Source organism: Monodon monoceros, unplaced genomic scaffold, assembly GCF_005190385.1.
Source record: "Monodon monoceros isolate NGI ecotype Baffin Bay Population unplaced genomic scaffold, NGI_Narwhal_1 Super_Scaffold_19, whole genome shotgun sequence".
NCBI lineage: Eukaryota > Metazoa > Chordata > Mammalia > Artiodactyla > Monodontidae > Monodon > Monodon monoceros.
In genome coordinates this window covers 77,058,952-77,079,422 of record NW_021703775.1, presented here as the reverse complement: position 1 = coordinate 77,079,422, position 20,471 = coordinate 77,058,952, and the positions used below count along the sequence as shown (strand labels likewise).

The 20,471-nt window shown below is 38.4% G+C and overlaps 1 protein-coding gene across 5 annotated transcripts in view; it reads right to left on the bottom strand.

Annotated features, from left to right (window-relative positions):
• NBAS (neuroblastoma amplified sequence) overlaps nucleotides 1-20,471 on the bottom strand; it is a 339,068-nt gene that overhangs the window by 273,708 nt on the left and 44,889 nt on the right. The window contains exons 10-11 of one of the 5 annotated variants that reach the window (XM_029231716.1): nucleotides 17,320-17,458; nucleotides 10,572-10,640 (exon numbers count right to left, since the gene is read on the bottom strand). In XM_029231716.1, coding sequence (XP_029087549.1) covers nucleotides 10,572-10,640; nucleotides 17,320-17,458 — 208 coding nt within the window. Of the gene's footprint in view, nucleotides 1-10,571; nucleotides 10,641-17,319; nucleotides 17,459-20,471 lie in introns of those variants that run through there. The other 4 variants (XM_029231717.1, XM_029231719.1, XM_029231721.1 and 1 more) reach the window with 4 other exon arrangements.

Here is a 20,471-nt window from a genome sequence, read left to right as displayed (position 1 = left end):
ATATCTTTCATGAGTGGATGTTGACAAAATTATGAATTTCTTGAATTTTGGGTACACACCTTTACAAGAACCTTTACAAGATTCTCTGCGAACACAATGCCTGGAATATTCTATACCATGGACAGGCCACAAATTCAGGAAACGGAGAGGGAGAAAGAGAGAGATGAAGGAAAAGAGGGTCCAAATGGTGATGGGAATAAAAGACCGACTAGAGGAAAATGCATTCCTTAATTTAAGAAATACATTAAATGTGTAAGGTATTCCAGACCTGCTGGCAAATTATTCAATCTAAGGATTCTAAGTGTTGCCACAGAACAGAGACATTTTGTACCACACTGATTTTACGTGGCCAACGCCGGGCACACAGAGAAAGACTTGCCTGCCCAGTTCTACTTGTCCAGATAATCTCTCAGTCCTTTCCCATGAGGGTACCAGGTTTGCTCAGTTACCACAAGAGAAACCATCCGAGCAGAGATGTTACCTGCCTACCAACTACAACAGAACCAGGAGAACTGAAAAAACACGAACTAAAGACCTATTTCCCATTCGAGCATTTATTAAGAACAGGGTCTAAGGTAGTTTCCCCACAAAAAACAAAAGAGACCAGAAAATGGCAGTCCACAACCATATTTCTCCAGAATATTTAGAAAATCGGGCAACACGGGGCCCAAATGGCAATAATCAGATGGGACTAGGTAGTATATGCCCTCTTGAAAGGGTCATAAGCTTTCCAGTTAGGCAAAACCCCCATCATTCTCTATTATGGCCCCAAGATTAAGGCCAAAAGCTGCAGAACTGAAAACTAAAGATGACTGTACTGAAAAACCATAGATTACAACAGGTTCGATTCACTATATTATCTACCTGGCCTCTGGTAGACAGAGTCTAAGTCCTCAGGTCTAAAACGACTAAGGCACATTAGCCATCAAAGACAAAGAGAACAACTTCAGGAAGTGAGGAACACTGCTGCGTGAGTGGATAGACAAGAAGATTAGCATCTGCTAATCTCCTCGCTGAGGACTAAAATCACTTTAACGAGATGTAACAGGTCTATCCCACAGTGTCATAACTTAATGGAAGAAAGACTAAAATACAAGTGCCTGGGAAGGAGAAGCAATAAAAGCAAAAGCACTTTAAGCAAAATTTTAAATACATCAGCTCTTTTCCTCTGTGATGGAGACGGGGGAATGAGTAGAAGATGAAGGACCTGGCATCTTCCTTTCACAACTCTAAAGTCAATTAGCTCTATGGTTTTGCACAAGATGGGCCTCCGAAGCATAGATTTGCATTAATTAAACGAACTCTCAGGGCTTCCCTGGTGGCACAGCGGTTGAGAATCTACCTGCCAAGGCAGGGGACACGGGTTTTTGCCCTGGTCCAGGAAGATCCCACATGCTGCGGAGCAACTAAGCCCGTGCGCCACAACTACTGAGCCTGCGCTCTAGAGCCCGCGAGCCACAACTACTGAAGCCCGCGTGCCACAACTACTGAAGCCCATGCGCCTAGAGACCGTGCTCCGCAACAAAAGAAGCCACCGCACTGAGAAGCCTGCACACCGCAACGAAGACTAGCCCCAGCTCGCGGCAACTAGAGAAAGCCCACGCACAGTAATGAAGACCCAACACAGCCAAAAATAAAAATAAATAAAATAAATTAAGAAAAAAAACCTCTCCACCCATCCTTTAGAGTTTCAGATGTCGAAACTGAAGACCTGAAGGGTTACAACACTTGCCCAAGATCATCATTCAGTGTTAAGTAGCAAAAGCTGAACCAGATGCAGAGTCTTCCATCCCCCTCCACGTGCCCTGATGGCACCATGATCACTGCCCTCACCTGGGCCAGAGCCTTTCTAGTAGTGACAGGCATGCTCCTCAGTAGAAATTATAACCAAGTATACATTATGATTTCAACACCTGAAGAGTTAGTCACATGTGATCTGTATGGTAACCTGCAGGTACACCATACGTTTCATTAAACGACCCCACTAAAAGTGCTCTGAAAGCAAGTAGGTTTATGGATCTCTTCAACAAAACAAAAAATGTATACTGAATAATGTGAATAATTTAACAACAGCATTATGACCAGGGAAATAATGAGTGAATATGCTAAATTTCCTTTTGTTTTCATTCCTCCCTCCCTTCCTTCCATCCTTCCTCCATGCTTAAGTAATAAATATATTAACTAAAATGTTAACCATTTGCTTTTTTTTCTTCATCCCCTTAGTTTCATTTGATGCCATGACATTCACACTGCAAACTTACAATTCCTTTCCATAAGCATTTGGTTGTAGAAATTTGCACTCACACACACAAAAGTAGAAACTGCAGTATAATAAATACCCAGGGGCCCAACAACCATCTTAAACAAACATCAACATTCCAAGCTTGTCTCACATGTCATTCCCCAATCACCACAATGCCCTCAGGGACCTTTGTCCCCTGGAGGATTTTAAAGCAAATCTCAGACATTACAGGCACACACATTAAGGGTACATTTCTTTCAGGTCCCAAGTTTAACTTGCATAAATATGCACAGTGCGAAGATATGGTTATTAGCAGCAACTGAACTGCAGCCAGCTGATGACACAGACAAGTCACCTATGTTACTTGAGAAACACAGTGATTTCCTTCTACAATATAAACTCTGCTTCTTATTTATAGAAACTTTTCTGAATATCTATAGCATGCAGGGTATTTCTGGCCCAGAAAGTAATTTATTATCCTGACAGTAACTGTGACACAAGATGTAAAGCCACAGTTAGAAAATCCATGCTAAATTCTGTAAGCAGAGTCTGCAGTATTTGGAAACCTGAATGCCTATTGGTTGGCAAGGAAGAGAATTCAGGAGTGTATGCTTTGGAAATAGGAGGCAATGGCTTTTCAATCAACTGTACATCACAATAAAAGTAAACTTCTAACATTCAAACCATAACCCCTCATATTGTATTAAGATTTTTCAGCATAAGTGAATAACAATCTTGTTCTCTTCTCCTCCATTTGAATTAAGTAGTTGTAAAGGCAATAAAATTTAGGTGTAGCTATAATTTTCACTTTGGTTAAAATGTGTCTGTGTGGGCTTCTCTGGTGGTGCAGTGGTTGGGAGTCCACCTGCCGATGCAGGGGACATGGGTTCGTGACCCGGTCAGGGAGGATCCCGCATGCCGCAGAGCAGCTGGGCCCGTGAGCCATGGCCGCTGAGCCTGCGCGTCCGCAGCCTGTGCTCCGCAACGGGAGGGGCCGCGGCGGTGGGAGGCCCGCGTACCCCTCCAAAAAAAAAAAAAAAGTGTCTGTGAATTTCTTTCACATTTCTCAACTACGAATGCCATTTTCATTTTAATTATCATTTCAACAGTTGGAATGTTGGTCAAGAATACAGAACTTGGCAGGGAAAAGAGGAAAGCTCCAAGATGAGGAACAAGACAAGGATGCCCCCTCTTGCCATTTTTATTCAACATGGTACAGAAAGTCTTGGCCAGAGCAATTAGGCAAGAAAAAGAAAAGGCACACAAACTGGAAAGGAAGAAGTAAGATTGGCTCTGTTTGCAGATCACATGATATTATACATAGAAAACCCTAATGACTCCATCAAAAAACTGTTAGAGGGCTTCCCTGGTGGTGCAGTGGTTGAGAGTCCGCCTGCCGATGCAGGGGACACGGGTTCGTGCACCAGTCCCGGAAGATCCCACATGCCGCAGAGCGGCTGGGCCCGTGAGCCATGGCCGCTGAGCCTGCACGTCCGGAGCCTGTGCTCCGTAACAGGAGAGGCCACAGCAGTGAGAGGCCCTCGTATCAAAAAAAAAAAAAAAAAAAAAAAAAACTGTTAGAATAAATAAATTTATAAAATTGCAGGATACAAAATCAACATACAAAATTCAGTTGCCTCTCTATACAATAACAGTGAACTCTAGGAAAGAGAAATTAAGAAAACAATCCCACTTACAATAGCATCAAAAAGAGTAAAATACTTAGGAATAAATTTAACCAAGGAAGTGAGAGAGATATACACTTAAAACTATAAAACATTAATGAAAGAAATTGAAGAAGACACAAATAAATGGAAAGAAATTCCATATTCATGAATTGGAAGAATTGCTATTGTTAAAATATCCATACTACCCAAAGTGATCTACAGATTCAATGCAACCTCTATCAAAATTCCAGTGGCATTTTTTACATAGAAAAAACTATCCTAAAATTTGCATGGTACCACAAAAGACCCAAGTAGTCAAAGCAATTCTGAAAAAGAAGAACAAAGCTAGAGGCATTATACATCCAGGTTTCAAACTATATTACAAAGCTATAATAATCAAAACAGTATGGTCTTGGCATTAAAAACAGATATATAGGTCAATGGAACAGAATAGAGAGGCCAGAAATAAACTCAAGCATATATGGTCCATTAATTTACAACAAAGGAGCCAAGAATACACAATGAAGAAAATAGTCTCTTCAACAAATGATACTGGAAAAACTGGATAGCCACATGCAAAAGAATGAAATGGACCCCTAATTTACACCATATACAAAAGTCAACTCTAAATGGATGAAATACTTGAACATAAGACCTGAAATTGTAAAACTTCTGGAGAAAGCATGGAGTTGGGTAAACTTCTTGACATTGGTCTTGGCAATGATTTTCTTGGACGTGCCATCAAGGCAAAGGCAACAAAAGCAAAAACAAGTGGGAATACATCAACCTAAAAAGCTTCTACGTAGCAAAAGAAACTATCAGCAAAATGAAAAGGCAACCTACGGAATGGGAGAAAATACCTGCAAACCATATAACCAAGAAGCGGTTAATATCCAAAATATACAAGAAACTCATACAACTGAATAGCAAAAGATAAATAATCCAATTTAACAATGGGCAATGAATCTAAATAGACATTCTTCCAAAGAAGACACACAAATGGCCAACAGGTACATGAAAAGTTGTCCCACATCACTAATCATCAGGGAAATGCAAATCAAAAACAATGATATATCATCTCATAAGTGTTAGGATGGCTATTATAAAAGAGACAAGAGATGATAAACGCTGGTGAGAACACAGAGAAAAGGGAACCCTTGTACACTGTTGGTAAGAATGGAAACTGGTATAGGCACCATGAGAAACAGAATGGAGTTTCCTCAAGAAAGTAAAAATAGAACTACCGCAAGGTCCAGCAATCCCACTTCTGGGTATATTTCCAAACGAAATGAAAACATTATCTCAAAGAGATACCTGTACTCCCAAGTTCACTGCATCATTACTCACAATAGCCAAGGTATGGAATACACACACACAAAGGAATATTATTCAGCCTTTAAAAGGAAGGAAATCCTGTCATTTGCAAAAACATGAATGAAACTGGAGGGCATTTTGATAAATGAAATAAGCCAGATACAAAAAGACAAATACTACATGATATCACTTATACAGAGAATCTTTAAAAAAAAAAAAAAAAAGTCAAAATCATAAAAACAGTGAGTAGAACAGTGTTTGCTTACCAGGGGCTGGGGGTTGGAAGAACAGGGAGAGGTTGGTGAAAGGGTACAAACTTTCAGTTATATGATGAATAAAGTCCAAGGATCTAATGTATAACATTGGTAACTACAGGTGACAACACTGTATTGTATAACTGAAATTTGTTAAGAGTAGGATTTAAATGTTCTCACACATATACACAGACACAAAAAGTAAATATGTGAGGTGATGCATGTATTAACTCAATGGGGGAAAATCCTTTCACAGTGTATAGGTACCTATATCAAATCATCAACTTAGCTATCTTACAATTTCATCTGTAAATTATATCTCAATAAAGGTGAGGAAAAGAAAAAGAAAACAGTGACTATCACTTACCACCTGCTTCCGTTTACGCCATGAGGTTTTAACTTCATTAAAAGGTAGTCTAGCTAAATAATTACTTGGTAAGTTAGCATCCCTGGGTAGACAGCATGGGGCATAGGAAGAGGACTTTGCACAGTAAACTGTCTTCTTACATTAGTCATTCATTTGTGGCCCTTTTAATTAACTTCACTGTCAATTCTCCTATTTACCTCCTCATCTCAAATCCCTTCCTAAAACTTTTCAGAAGATATCTTCCCTTACTTCATTGAATCTTTTGTGTAGCAATGTAATACTAACAAAATACTACTGAAATTAATAATGTGAACATTATTTTAACTTCTACTTCTCATTTACACTAAACCACTAGCTCAAACGTCCATTTGATCTTGTGTTAATTAAAAACACTAATTAAAGCCTTCTCCTACTGGAGCAATATTTGGAGTAGGAACTGTGTCTTCTCTCAAACACTGCAATAAAACTTTTCAACTGTCCTTTCTAAAAGAGAGATTTTTTTAAATGTTAAATATCAGAGATTACTTCGTACTGAGATTAGTTTAAATTGCCTCACTTTCTTCAACTGCCTATCATCTATATAGGACAATTAAAAATGAGTGATTTCCAATTTCATTATACCTTTCAAATGTACAAGCTATAGTAAAATCAAAGTACTGAATTCTAGTGCACACATTCAAAATGTTCTAAATTACTACATACGCTTAAAGGAAAAAAAAACTCAGCTCAATCAAAGGTGAATTTGTAAGTACTGCTCTTCCAACACGCGACAATTATTTTCTGAATATTACACATTCAATAATACATAGTACATGCCAGGCACTGTTTTATAGTCTGGGGAACCTGCAGTGAAAAAAAAAAACATAAACCCCTGCCCTCAAGGTATTCGGTAGGTGCTCTAACCCACTGAAGTTTAGAAGTCTGACCCCAAAGAATAAACAGAAATCTGTTTTCAAATCAAAAGAAAGTCATCCTCAAAATCCTGGTTAACAACCTGAGGGGGGAACACTGCAAAAGTATGAAGGAAATAAAAAAGCCTTTGGAGAAAAAAAAGTTTCCAAGCTAATACCCTTTTCAAAAAAATTATTTTTTAATTATAAAACTTTATTAAAACTGTGAGATACTGTCAGGAGAATAGACATGTACACCAATGAAACAGAAAAGAGAGCAGAGAAACAGAGCTACAATGTACCCTCTGTAAATGTCTGTCCTGACAGACATTATATAAATTATGGTGGCAATATATAAATTATGGCATTATATAAATTAGTTGGGAAAGAATACAGCACTGAATTAATGGTACTAGCCACACAGAGCATATTATAAATTAGATTCCTACTATATCCAATAAAAAGAAATTCAAGATGGATTACAGGTGAAAAGCAAAACCATGAAACTTTTAAAAGAAAACATAAAACATCTTTACAACATCAGCATGTGAAAGAACTTCGTAAGACCTCAAAGCCCAAAGCATAAAGGAAAAGATTTAAATTTAAACTTTCTGGAGGAAGGAAGGATGGGGAGTTCGGGATTAGCAGAAGCAAACTATTACACGTAGGATGGATAAACAACAAGGTCCTACTGTATAACTATATTCAATATCCTGTGATAAACCATAACGGAAAAGAATATGAAAAAGAAAAAAATATATACATATAACTGAGTCACTTTGCTCTAAAGCAGAAATTAACACAAGATTGTAAATCAACTATACTTCAATAAAATTTAAAAAATAAATAAATTTAAACTTTCTGGTGACAAAAGCTCAAAAGAAAACAAATAATTTTGATTATTCATATACTCTTCAAAAGATAATATATGCCAGACAACCAGCAGTTGATTATTTTGAATCATGTAAATCTGGGGTATACTAAACCACAATTAAAAAGGACCCACAGACTACTAATTATTGGCGCTATGATTATGGATATAAAGGAATTAACAGATCAGAACGGCAGCCACCACTATCATTTATCATGTGCCTGCAAGGTAGCACTCCCTGCCTTAGCTATTTTATATACATTCCCTCTAATACTATCCAATCAGTGTTGCTGCTTTATAGTCTGACAAGTGAACAGAACAAAATGAACTAAATATTAACCATGTGGTTACTATATAGGAAAGCACTTCCTCTTTAAAAAAATAGCAGTAGTTAAGAGATAACACATTTTAAAAGAGAAATAGAATTGCCGCCAAACTTGAGTAGTAAAACAGATCATTCTTTCTGAGATAAGAGGTAATTTTTAACTTGGGCTACTTTTAAGTACAACATATCTTGGCTTCTGCTTCTTCAATTGTCCAACTAAGGGTTTAGACAAAAGCCAACAAGAGGTAGTGAAAAAAAGCACTAGATCAAGAGCCAACTCAAGACCAAACCCATCTCTGACACTATCTAGGTAGGTGAGTTTGGGAAAGCCATTTCTCTTGAGGCTTTAATTTCTTCATCAATAAAATAGGCATCATAATGCCATTAATGCAAGCTTCCTCTGAGATCATGCGAAAGGACTTATAAGCCAGAAAGTATTCACAATAATAAGGAATTATTACATAATCTCTATGAGACCTGTCAGGTCTAAAATGATGGTGCTAAAAATCTATGCCCCATAATTATTTCTGGGCTAGGAACCACTGAGTACAAACAGGATACTCATATAACATTCAGATATTTACTGAAAGGCCCTGATTTTAGAGTACTACTTTCATAAAGTCTTTTTTAAAAGTCCAAACACTTAAGGATTCCAGTACCAGGTGCCACAAAGAAAGATCAAAACGTAAGGAAATTAGTTGCTACCTTCTCCCTCCTTCTGTTCAATCATAGAGGATACCGATGAAAACAAGGAAGAGCTGAGTTCCACACAAAAGAATAACCAATAGCAGGAGACAAGGCAACATGAATCTGGAGTTCCCAGGAGGTAAGAAAGAGTAAAAAGAAGATGGACATTTTATAGTGATTGAACAGTTACATTTGCCTATTAATATACCAAATCAACTAATAAACACAGCATCTAATATGTAAAGGATATGGTACAAAGGAAAGTCATGTACCAATCTATCAATCCCCAAATAATTCTTGTTCTAAACACAATACAATTATGTTGGTCCCAATAAAATAACTACGGAACACAAACAGTAAGAGACCATGGACCCTACCCCACAGCAGAGTGGAGCGTTCTGCAGTGTCCTCCGACACTTCCGGGACTTTGCACATGCTGCTTCCGGCCTGGAAACAACCAGCCTTCCCCTATCCGCCTGAGGATCTCTTACTCACTTCCAAATCAAGTATCACCTCCAGAGTTCAATGGTCCCTCCCTGCACCTCAACGGCACTTCATATTATATTACAGGACAGGTTATGAAACGTGTCATACTGTCCTGTTCTACAGCTGCTTCTACATCTGACTCCCGCACTACACTGAGGGCTCCTTGAGGAAGCGCACTGCATTTTATTCATCTATTTATTCTCATCTCTAACACCATGGCTGGCTCAAAGTGCGTGCTTGCTGACTGACTAAAAGAATAAATAAATGCTGACACTCCACATAATTACTTATCATCAAAAGAATTAAAAAATGAACCCTTTAAAATTTGTTAAAGATACAGTTATTATTTAGATGGAATTAAAGAGAATGGGAAAGGATCCAGGGAGGAAAACAAAGTAAAGCTCTCATGCACTATTATGGTAACAGAAAGACCAACAGAGGCAACACAGTAAATTAGAAAGAACAAAGTACATGGCAGAGGCCAAGGCATTTAGTCTTGCTTATGGTTCTTCACCTGCAAAATGAAGACAAACTGCTTGAAATGACTAAAGAGAATGCTAACTGGAAAACTGTAAACATACAAGGGATTAAAAATGAAAGTGACTTTCCAGACATAAAGAGTAGTGTTATTGCTCAATGCTACAGACAGAAAAGCCAAACCAACCCAGAAGATATGAATTAGTTGAAGTCAAGGGCACAGAAATAACTAGGACTCAAAATTTTAAATATATTAAATACAAATGCAGCAAGAGGATACATGTTGTATTTCTTACAATTTCCATATTTCTTACAATTTCCCTTAGTTAAGAAATTGAAGAAACGAAAATTAATTTGTTTCATTCCCCCCAAAACAGGAAGGAGTATGATCTGAAGCCCCATGTATGTCAAGACTCTTGTGAGAGCCATGTAGAGGGGATGACTATAACCATCTCCCTCAGAGACAGCGCCAAAGCATACGGGTATATCCAGGATGAAACTGCCCAGCATCTCTGAGATGGATCCATGTTTCTCCTATTGAAGAACAAAACAGTTAAGCCCAGGATCAATGTGGCTCATCCTCTTGAAACACCAATAATCTCAGATTTAGGAAGGAATCTTTTTTTATTTTAAAACCAACAAACATAAGGGATATGTTATGGACAAGGATACAAAAATTCACAAGATAGAATAAGAAACTTCAAAGATATATAATGATTCCAGGAGACTTCTTTGGGCTATATCCCCAGATCCAAGAGGACTAGATTCATTCTTTTTTTTTTTTTTTTTTTTTAATTTTCTTTACTGAGATAAGAATGATATATATAGTAAAATGCACAAATCTTCAGTGAACAGCTCCATGAAATCTTATTAATGCATACACCCCTGTAATGTATAATTAAGAGCAAATTCAGATGAAAATCTGTAATATTCAAGATTCATTCAACTCTGTCCTTAAGGGGACCCTGGCAAAGATGCCAATTTGTATTACCTGTTCTTGCCCCTGGCGACTGTAAAACTTGCCACTTAACATCCTTAATAATCCCAGGGTCTTTGGTACCTACAAAATAGACACACATCATAAAAAAAAAGATCAATGGAAGGCTTCCTCATTGTTTAAAGGCCTTTCATCATGAAATGAAAACTACAGCATATCTAGTATTTTAAGAAATGGTTAAGAAAATCATGAATAAGTATCAGAAATCTTGGTGAGATTTTGTTTCCGTTTGGGAAAAAAAATCCAACAAGTGACAAATCTTACAAAATGTACCCATAATCAAATGTATTTTTAAATACATACGTAACAAGTCTAGTACAATCTATGCAAATTAGAATCTAATGAGTGGCTCTTCTCAAATGAGTCTGGCCCAGGTTACCATTTTATCCTAGCATCACTATGGAAAAGGTCAATACTCCCAACAGAAATTTCATTCATGAAGAAATTGATCCCATACTTGAAAAACACCAGAAAAAAATCACTGAGAAACAAGTATTTGAAATAATAAAACAAGACTATTTTTGTCTCTAGATTTAAGAAATATACTTAAAGCAAGAGGGAGAGATGTGTATAATTTTTTAGAAATGGAAAATAAGCATTGCTGAAGTTGTAGAGAATTTGGAACACTGGTACATTGCTGGCAGGAACATAAAATGGTACAGCCACTGTGGAAAACAGTCTGGTGGTCGTTCAAAAGTTAAACGGAATTACCACATGATCCAGAAATTCCATACTAAGTATATACCCAAAAGAACTGAAAACAGGTGTTCAAACAAATACCTGTACACACAAATGTTCACAGCAACATTATTCATAATAGCCAAAAAATAGAAACAACTTAAATGTCCACTAACTAAAGAATGGATAAACAAAAGGCAGGGCTTCCCTGGTGGCGCAGTGGTTGAGAGTCCGCCTGCCGATGCCGGGGACACGGGTTCGTGCCCCGGTCCGGGAAGATCCCACATGCCGCGGAGCAGCTGGGCCCGTGAGCCATGGCCACTGAGCCTGCGCGTCCGGAGCCTGTGCTCCGCAACGGGAGAGGCCACAGCAGTGAGAGGCCCACGTACCGCAAAAAAAAATAAAATAAAATAAAAATAATAAATTTTTTAAAAGGCAGTATATCCATACAACGGAATATTATTCAGTCATAAAAAGGAATGAAGTACTGATGCACACTAAAATTTGGATGAACCTCAAAAATATGTCGCTAAAAGAGAGAAGCCAGATACAAAAGTCTCATACTGTATGATTCCATTCATATGAAATTTTCAAAACAGGTAAATCCATAGAAACAGAAAGCAGACCAGTGACTGCCAGGAGCTGAGGTGAGGGAACAAAAGGGAGTGACTGTTTAATGGGTCTGGTGTTTCCATCTGGGGTGACGAAAATGTCTTGGACCTAGATAGTGGTGACAGTTGCACAACGCTGTGAATGTACTAAATGCCACTGAACTGTACACTTTAAAATATTTAATGGTCCATTTTATGTTATATGAACTTTACCTTAATTTAAAAGAAAAAGGCAAAGGGGGGGGGGCGGTATTCTTAAGCTGAGGTTAAAAATGTTCCTACCAGAACTGCTGAGCAGCTGAAGATATTACTGACGGCCTAGCTCCACATTTCCTCCAAAAACAAGAAAATACAAGAAGAGAAAAATAAATCTGCATGAAAACCACACCCTCACTTAACTTGAAGATCAAGGATCTTCAAAATCATTGTAAGTAGAAAGAGAAAAACCACCAAACTCCAGTGTGTCATCTCCACTGCTCTTGCCATCCCCACGCTCCCACCCACCCTGACCCAGGCCGACACAGGCTTGTGGTGAGCAAAAGCAGACTGAAAACACACTGCAGGGTCCAGGAGGACAGATGCAACAAGCTAGCAAAGGGGACTAAGGTCAATCTAAAACCACTGCCAAAAATTGTAGTCTAAGAAAACTTTCCAGAAATGAAAAAAGACCTGAATCTATATATTGAAAGAGTGAACAGGTACCTGGGAAAATTAACCCAGAAAACTCAACTCCAAGAAATATTCCAGGAAGGATACTAGATTTCAAAGATAAAGGAAATCCTCAAGGCCTCCAAACAAAATGGCCAAGTAACATACAAAGAGAAGATAACTTGACTTGCAACTTTTCAAATTCTACATAAAAGCAAAGCAACAATAGTGCTGTGTTTTTTTAAAGCTCAATGAAAGAACAGGTAAACCAAAGATTTTATATCCAGATAAGTTTTCCTTCAAATGTCCAGGCTATGAAAAACAATTCTGACACACAAGAACTTAAGGAACTCTTCATCTGTGAGCCCTTCTCAAAATATCTATTAGAGGATAATTTCATCCAACCAAGAGGTGACTGGGAAAACTTCAAACAAAGGGACAGGGAACATTTTAAAATACATAAATGAACATCTATGACTAAAGAAACATGATGATGAGGGTTGAAACTATCGTATAAATATTGTGTGTTTTGACAAAATAGAAATAATGCAACTAGAAAAGGGAGGAAAAAGGAGAAGGGGAAAATAAAACCAACTAACTGATTGTTGTATAGGCAATTAATAGGAATTAAAGAACACCAATAACCTGATAAACTGGTAAAATACTGGAGGGCACTGATAACATCAGTAAGACAGTTTCAGTGAAATCATGGAGATAAAGCCCCATTCAAGTGAATTCAAGAGAGAAAAGAAAAGTTGGAAATGGATCAAGTATAGATGACTCTTGAACATGCTGAAGGAAAGGAACAAATGGGCTGGTAGCAGGATTTAGTAGGTTCTAAGTCCCCTAAAACTAAAGAGTTTTTACAATGGGAAAAATAAATGCATGTTGTTTGCTGATAAACCTAATGGGCAGCAAGATTCATGATGTGGATAAACATCCCTCAATTAGCAAGTGTGAGATCCAGTGGACAAACGGAGGAGCTGGCCTTAGCTAGTGCAAGTACAGCTCATCTGTAATAACAAGAGAAAAGGTACGGAAATTAGGTGCATAGGTAGGCAGGTGGTAGGATCTTATGAAAATATTCTGATTCCTTCTGTTTTCTCAGGGAAACAGGATTTCAAAAACCCTGTGTTCTTTCCAGAACAACATTCTATACTGAAAAGGAAGCAGCATCAATAACAAAAAAGTCAGTTTTGTTCATTTTTTATACCTTTTTTCCAAAATTTCCACCTTAATAATACAAATAGATAATAATTAGCACTGTAGAACATCTTATTGTTTATCAACGGCCTTCACATATATATTACCTCATTTGATCCTGGCAAGAGCCTTAAGACACCAGTGCTAAGTGCTGAGCTAGAATTCCAATCCCAACCTCTGACTCCTGAGCCGGGCTCCTTCCTCCCCCGCAGTGACTGAACTCTCCCCTGGTATTTGCTATAGCTTCTTGCCCTTATTTGTGGGCACAGCTGTACCTCCAGTACAGTAAACCCCTTGAGGGCTGCTACCTGTATGTTCTGATACCTGCATCGGTGATTTGATGTTGAACAAATGAATAAATAAAACTATCTCCTATAGATGGCACGGACATTAATTTGGAAACTTTGCTCAAGGTATATATGGAATTTTGCATAGCCTCTTTTACAACCCAGCAGCCTTGTGAGAGATGAGAATATATGTGTCAGCAGCATTTTTCGGTTGATATTCACCCCAAAACAATAGCAGCCTTAAACAAACAATAAGAGGTTCCATGCAGACAATATCTGTCACCTGACAAGAGGAACTAATCTTATAGTTTCAAATTACTTTGAGGTAGGGGAAAGCTACACAGAATGATTGTGCGTTTAGCTGCAAGACACATTAAAAAGGCACTAACAGGGCTTCCCTGGTGGTGCAGTGGTTGAGAACCCGCCTGCCGATGCAGGGGACACGGGCTCGTGCCCTGGGCCGGGAAGATCCCACATGCCGCGGAGCAGCTGGGCCCGTGAGCCATGGACGCTGAGCCTGCGCGTCCGGAGCCTGTGCTCCGCAGCGGGAGAGGCCACAACAGTGAGAGGCCCGCGTATCGCAAAAAAAAAAAAAAAAAAAAAAAGGCACTAACACAATTAAAGTACACTTGCAGCATTTCAAGAAGTTTATCATACGGCGGAGCACTCAATTTGCAATTCAGTATTTCCCCCCACTTATTTTGTCACTGCACAAGCAATTTTCCTTTAAGAGACTCCAATATTGAAGCTTCAGGCCAGAGAGGGAAGGACCATACATAGCAGAGCAGATTCCAATACTTCAGTAAGGAGCAAAGTGAAAGCACGGAGAATTTAAAGAAGCCACGGTGAAAAAAGGTTTCATAGTATGTGACAGTCCTCCATGCCTTCCCCTGTCCCAGACTCTGTCACAAATATACTTGATTACACCATATTGAAATGGCCCTTCACAGTTTGCCTACTTTCTCTCGCCTTATATCCTCCATACTTAGCAATTCTTCCTTTTTTTTCCCTCAACCTTTTGACAAATTTCCTAGCTACTGAAAAGTTGAAATGATTACACAATGAAATACCAGCATACCTTTTACCTGAGTTCACCAATTATTAACATTTAGCCACATTTGCTTTATCTGTATGTGTATGTATACTTTTTTAAAAATTGTTTTTTTGACTGAACCATTTAAAAATAAGCTACAGGGACTTCCCTGGTGGTCCAGTGGTTAGTACTCGGCGCTTTCACTGCTGAGGGCGCGGGTTCAATCACTGGTTGGGGAACTAAGATCCCGCAAGCCACATGGCGCAGCCAAAAATAAAATTAAAAAATAAAAAAAATAAGCTGCAGACATCACACTCAGACAGAGTCAAGAGATAAAATTGTTCAAACCCTTTTCAGGATCTGCCCTGATACATCTCACATATAAGACGACAAGCTGGGTGTGAAATCGGAGACAGAAACATGACTAAATTATAACAAATATGAAATAACATGTCCAACTGCTAACTCACTCTTTTTTAAAAAATGAATTATGGGATAATCATCACAGCATAAATTTGACAATGCCAATGAGATGTATGTAATTTCACATGGGGAGTGAGGAAAGTGCTAAACAAGAGCTACAAAATCTGGTTCCAGCCCTGCTGCCCTATTTTTAGTTGTTAAGATCTCCCAGGGCCTTAGGCTCCTCATCTGTGAAATGGGGCTAATAACACTCAAACTGGACTCCTTACTGGATCCTGCAGAGAGAATAAATGGGTGCTAGAGTGAGTAAAGGGACCGTGAATGGAAGAAAAAGCACACGACACAGTACTGTATAAACTGATGTACGAATATAAACTGTTTTAAGGTCTGGTGCCACATTGAACCAATAAGTTGAACTAATTTTAAAAAAAAAACAACCCTACTACTTTGTTGGGTTAAATTCACAATCACATATTTCAGCATATGCTAAAAACTAAAGAAAATAATTAACGGAAGCTTCCTATGATTGCTAAAGATTTCTTTTCAAAAGTACTTCTTCACTAGTTCTTCTTCAACATGAAAACGTTTAACCATTGTTTTACAGGATTATTTTGAAATCAATATATTTTGAGGCAGAAATAATGGAACAAATACATTCATAGGAATAACTAGCATGGCACATTCACTTACACCATGTTTCACCTTAATTTCTTGGTTTCTCCCCTCATTAGAAAAATACTGTATCTGAGTGCCCACCAAGTATCAGGCTAAGCACAGGGTACGTAATTATGATCTTACAGTTTATACAAAAAAGTCAAGATATATATTATCACAGAGTGGCCAATATGGTAGAAACAATTAATATTCTCTAATATCTAGTTTTTCTTGCCTTTCTGGACACACAGAAAACTACTTCCCAGGCCCCTTGAAGGTAGGAGGGGCCACATGATGAGTTTCAGTAAATGAACTGCGAGCAGAAGTGATGCCAGTTCTGGTGTAAGACGGTTAAAAAGTCCCACCTTTTAGTCCTCTCCTCCCCCCTCCTAAGGCCATAAACTGAGACAGCGGGCCCTCAAGAGGTCACCAGCCCCCACATATCCTTTAGTCATCACTTGGAACAAGTTGTTCAGGGTAGTCATGATATCAACAGCAGGCTTTGCCACAAATAAGGAACACACTTTCATGGGGTAACCCACAGAAATGTCAGGAGTTTTCATTTGTTTGTTTATGTGGCTCTTTTTATTATCACAACAGAGCCTAGCCTATACTGACTATTACAGCATAAAGGAGTGACTGACAGAAAACAGAAATTCAATTAAAGAAAGAATAAATGAATGGTTGGACGAAGCACTGATCAATATGGAACAAAATGGAAGTACGAAGGCAGTTAAGAACTTGAACAGGGGAACTCATGCCAGCGTTTGTACCCTCATTCTGCCACTTGCTAGTCGGGTGGCCCAGCTAAATTTCACTTTCCTCATCAACAGACTGGAGCTACTAACAATACCTACCTCAAAGGGTTACTGAGAATTAAATGAGCTACTACACGTAACAGCGCTCAGAACAGCTGCCGGCACATCAAAAGGGACTTAATAAATGTTAATGTCTAAATAAGCAAACGCAAGTAATGGGATTACTGTTAGGTTGTTTTTCTGATATCTGCAAATATTGTTACTAAAAATGAGACTCAAGTTAAATAAAACATTCTTTAGGTAAATTTGATATTTGAAAGAAGTCCTAAAATTTCACTTGCATTAGGTTACTTTCTTCATTTAAGGCAAATTGTTTCCTTCTCTGTATCTTACAAAGGGCTTATCTAAGACCTATTAGCAAAGTGAAATACCACAACGAAGACTTACTGCAGTGACCCTGTCTCCACCATGAGTAACTGGCTTATAATAAGGTGATCCTGAAAGAACTCTCCAGGCAGAGAGTCCACAGCTAGCAGCTTTTGGTATGCCCACTTCAGCAGTTTCACATCCACCGACCAGTAAAAGTCTAAAAAAGAGAAAGATAAAAAGAATTGATAAATTACAAATAGGAACAAGACAACATCAAAACAAAGAGAGCAGAAACCTTCACAAGGAAAACAAATAAAATTAGTATATACTAATCCTAGAAGGTAAATATTTTAGAGGAAACAACCAATAGAAAACCAGATGGGTTTTCAACTAGAATTTCACCTTCATTTACACATTCAAACATCTGAAACTCAGATGAGAACTCAGAAATGAGAAAAAAAACTGTTTTCAGGTTGGCCACTGAATATCTAAGGAACTATATCAACACCAATAAACTTTAATAAACAGATACGTCACCTCACATAGACACATGTGTACTAGTTACAGCAGTGCATCGGAAGCAATGAGGGCACAATTACAGATGCTAGAAAGAAATGACAGCTGGGGTTGCTGTGGATGGGTCACTAATAACTATACTGAAATAAGATTGTACATTATGACTCGTTCACTTTTCTGTTTGTTATACTTCATTGCAATGAGAGGCCAGTTACCAACAGGACAAGCAGTCTTACAAGTACTAAAAGTTAAAAGACTATGTGGCCACTACACAAACTAAGCTGATTAATAATGGAAGCCAACAGTCATGATTTTTAAAGTTAAGTCATGTTTAGTAAATCTGGCAGGGAACGTATAAGACGTCATAATCACCTATAGAAAAAAGAAAAATGTTTGAAAGTAAAACTTCTGATACATTAAAGGAAAACACTTGTTGTCCCCAATAACAATAAGGCAATGGAGTAACAGAAGAGAGAAGCCAAATCCTTCTTAATGTCTCAATTTTTTAAAAAGGCCCTCCCTACAGGCAGGAAACTCCTTGCTGCTTAAGAAAAAGAACAGGTTTCTCTGGTCATGTCCACACAACGCTCCCCCCTACACAATCTACCACTATCCCAAATGACAGAAAACAACATCAGGCTCCCTTTACATCAGAACGTACCTGATATCTATCATCACCAGGCCCCCGCTGTGTCAAAAAAAAAAAAGGATGCACTTCCTCACACAACAAATTAGTGCTTATCTTTTTCTAGACCATGCTCATAGATAAATCAAAACTTTAAAAATTTTAGTTTCTGCATAGAAATCAAAAGGGGGAAGGAAATGACACTTCCTAAGACTCCTCAGAGTTGGCATATCAAAAGACTGACTTGGTTTTATGGTTATGTTAACCAATGATGACTCTTAAACTTTCTATAATTCTAAGTACCTCATGAGGTAACACCATGAGTTACTCAATACAGCCAGCTGAGCCCATCAGTAGAAGGGTGTGCTCAAGGGCAGTCAGACAGAGCGCTACATGTTAGTGCAGAAGCAACACCTGTCCTCTGTTAATTCTGCTTACCTTGTGGGGCAAGCAGAATAATGGCCCCCAAAGATGCCCATGTCTTAATCTCTTGAACCTGTGAACATGTGGCATCACGTGGATTTAAGGTTGCTAAGCAAATGACCTTAAAACAGGGAGAGTATCCTGGATTTTCCAGGTGACCCAAATAACCACAAAAGTCCTTAAAAGCACAAGAGGGAAGCAGGAGAGTCAGTGTCACAGTGATGTGATGTGAGAAAAAGAGTCACCCAGTCTCTGCTGGTTTTGAGGATACAAGGGGCCAAGGAAGCTGGGCTGCTCTAGAAGCTGGCAGAGGTAAGAAGACAGATTGTCCCCCTGAGCCTCCAGCGAGGACACAGCCCTGCTGACACCCTGATCTTAGTTCAGTGAGACCCATTTCGGACTTCTCACCTCCAGAAATGTAACATAAATTTATTTTAAGCCCCTAAATTTGTGGTAATCTGTTAGAGAAACCACAGAAAACTAACACACATCTTGTTTATTTCCCAGCCCTGGAATTCAGACAACCTGTCAGTCTCTAATTCCACCAACTGGCCTCTTCTCATTTGACCACCCTCCTTTCTTCTTTTTCTTCACTCTTAATGAGATATAACTGACATACAGCACTGTATAAGCTTAAGGTATACAGCATAATGATCTCTTTTTCTGTCAGTCTGTTTTTGAAGCACAACTGACCTACAACACCATGTTAGCTCCTATTCTGAACTAAGCTAACAACAATAGAAAAACCAACAATAATTTTTTAAAATCTCATCTCTACATATACTCTCAGATGTAAAACTTTCAAAACTGCATAAAACCCTTCTAGGTTTAGCCATAGAGCTTAGCCCAACTCAGTCTCAAAAATTCATAAAGTAATGTAAATGTGCTTTATTCGCAAACACAACTTGAGCCTTCAATCAAAGCCTTTTTCCTACTGCTTTTATATATATAGTCTAACAAGTTTCCATCACAGCAAATCATAAGCAACAAACTCTGAGAAGATGCTTGAAGCAACCCGCTGGGCTATTTCTACCCTCCGCCAGTCCTCAGAGCTAACACGTAATTAACGCTGTTCACCAGGGCAAGAGATTTTGGTCCAAAGTCAAGGTAGGAATACGAGTATTACTTGCCTATAGCAACCATTCTGCTCAAATGATTTTTACACCAAAACAATTTCAAAAAAAATAAGTAGACCTAATGCAGATAAAATCATATCATTCCTCTGGCTCTAACTACCAATTTGAAAAAAATACAGTTGAAAAAAGAAAAATACTTCAAACAACACTTCAAAGATGCAATCTAAACAATAGGAAATCTAAATGTAAAATAGATAGCTAGTGGGAAGCAGCTGCATAGCACAGGGAGATCAGCTCAGGGTTCTGTGACAACCTAGAGGGGTGGGATAAGGAGGGTGGGAGGGAGACGCAAGAGGGAGGGGATATGGAGATATACGTATGCATATGGCTGATTCACTTTATTATACGGCAGAAACTAACACAACGTTGTAAAGCAATTATACTCCAATGAAGATGTTAAAAATAAATAAATAAATAAACAATGGGAAATCTAAAAAGTCTACACAGTAGAAAACTACAGAATAAATGACCTGGCTTCTTCCGAACACACACACACACACACACACACACACACACACACACACACACAC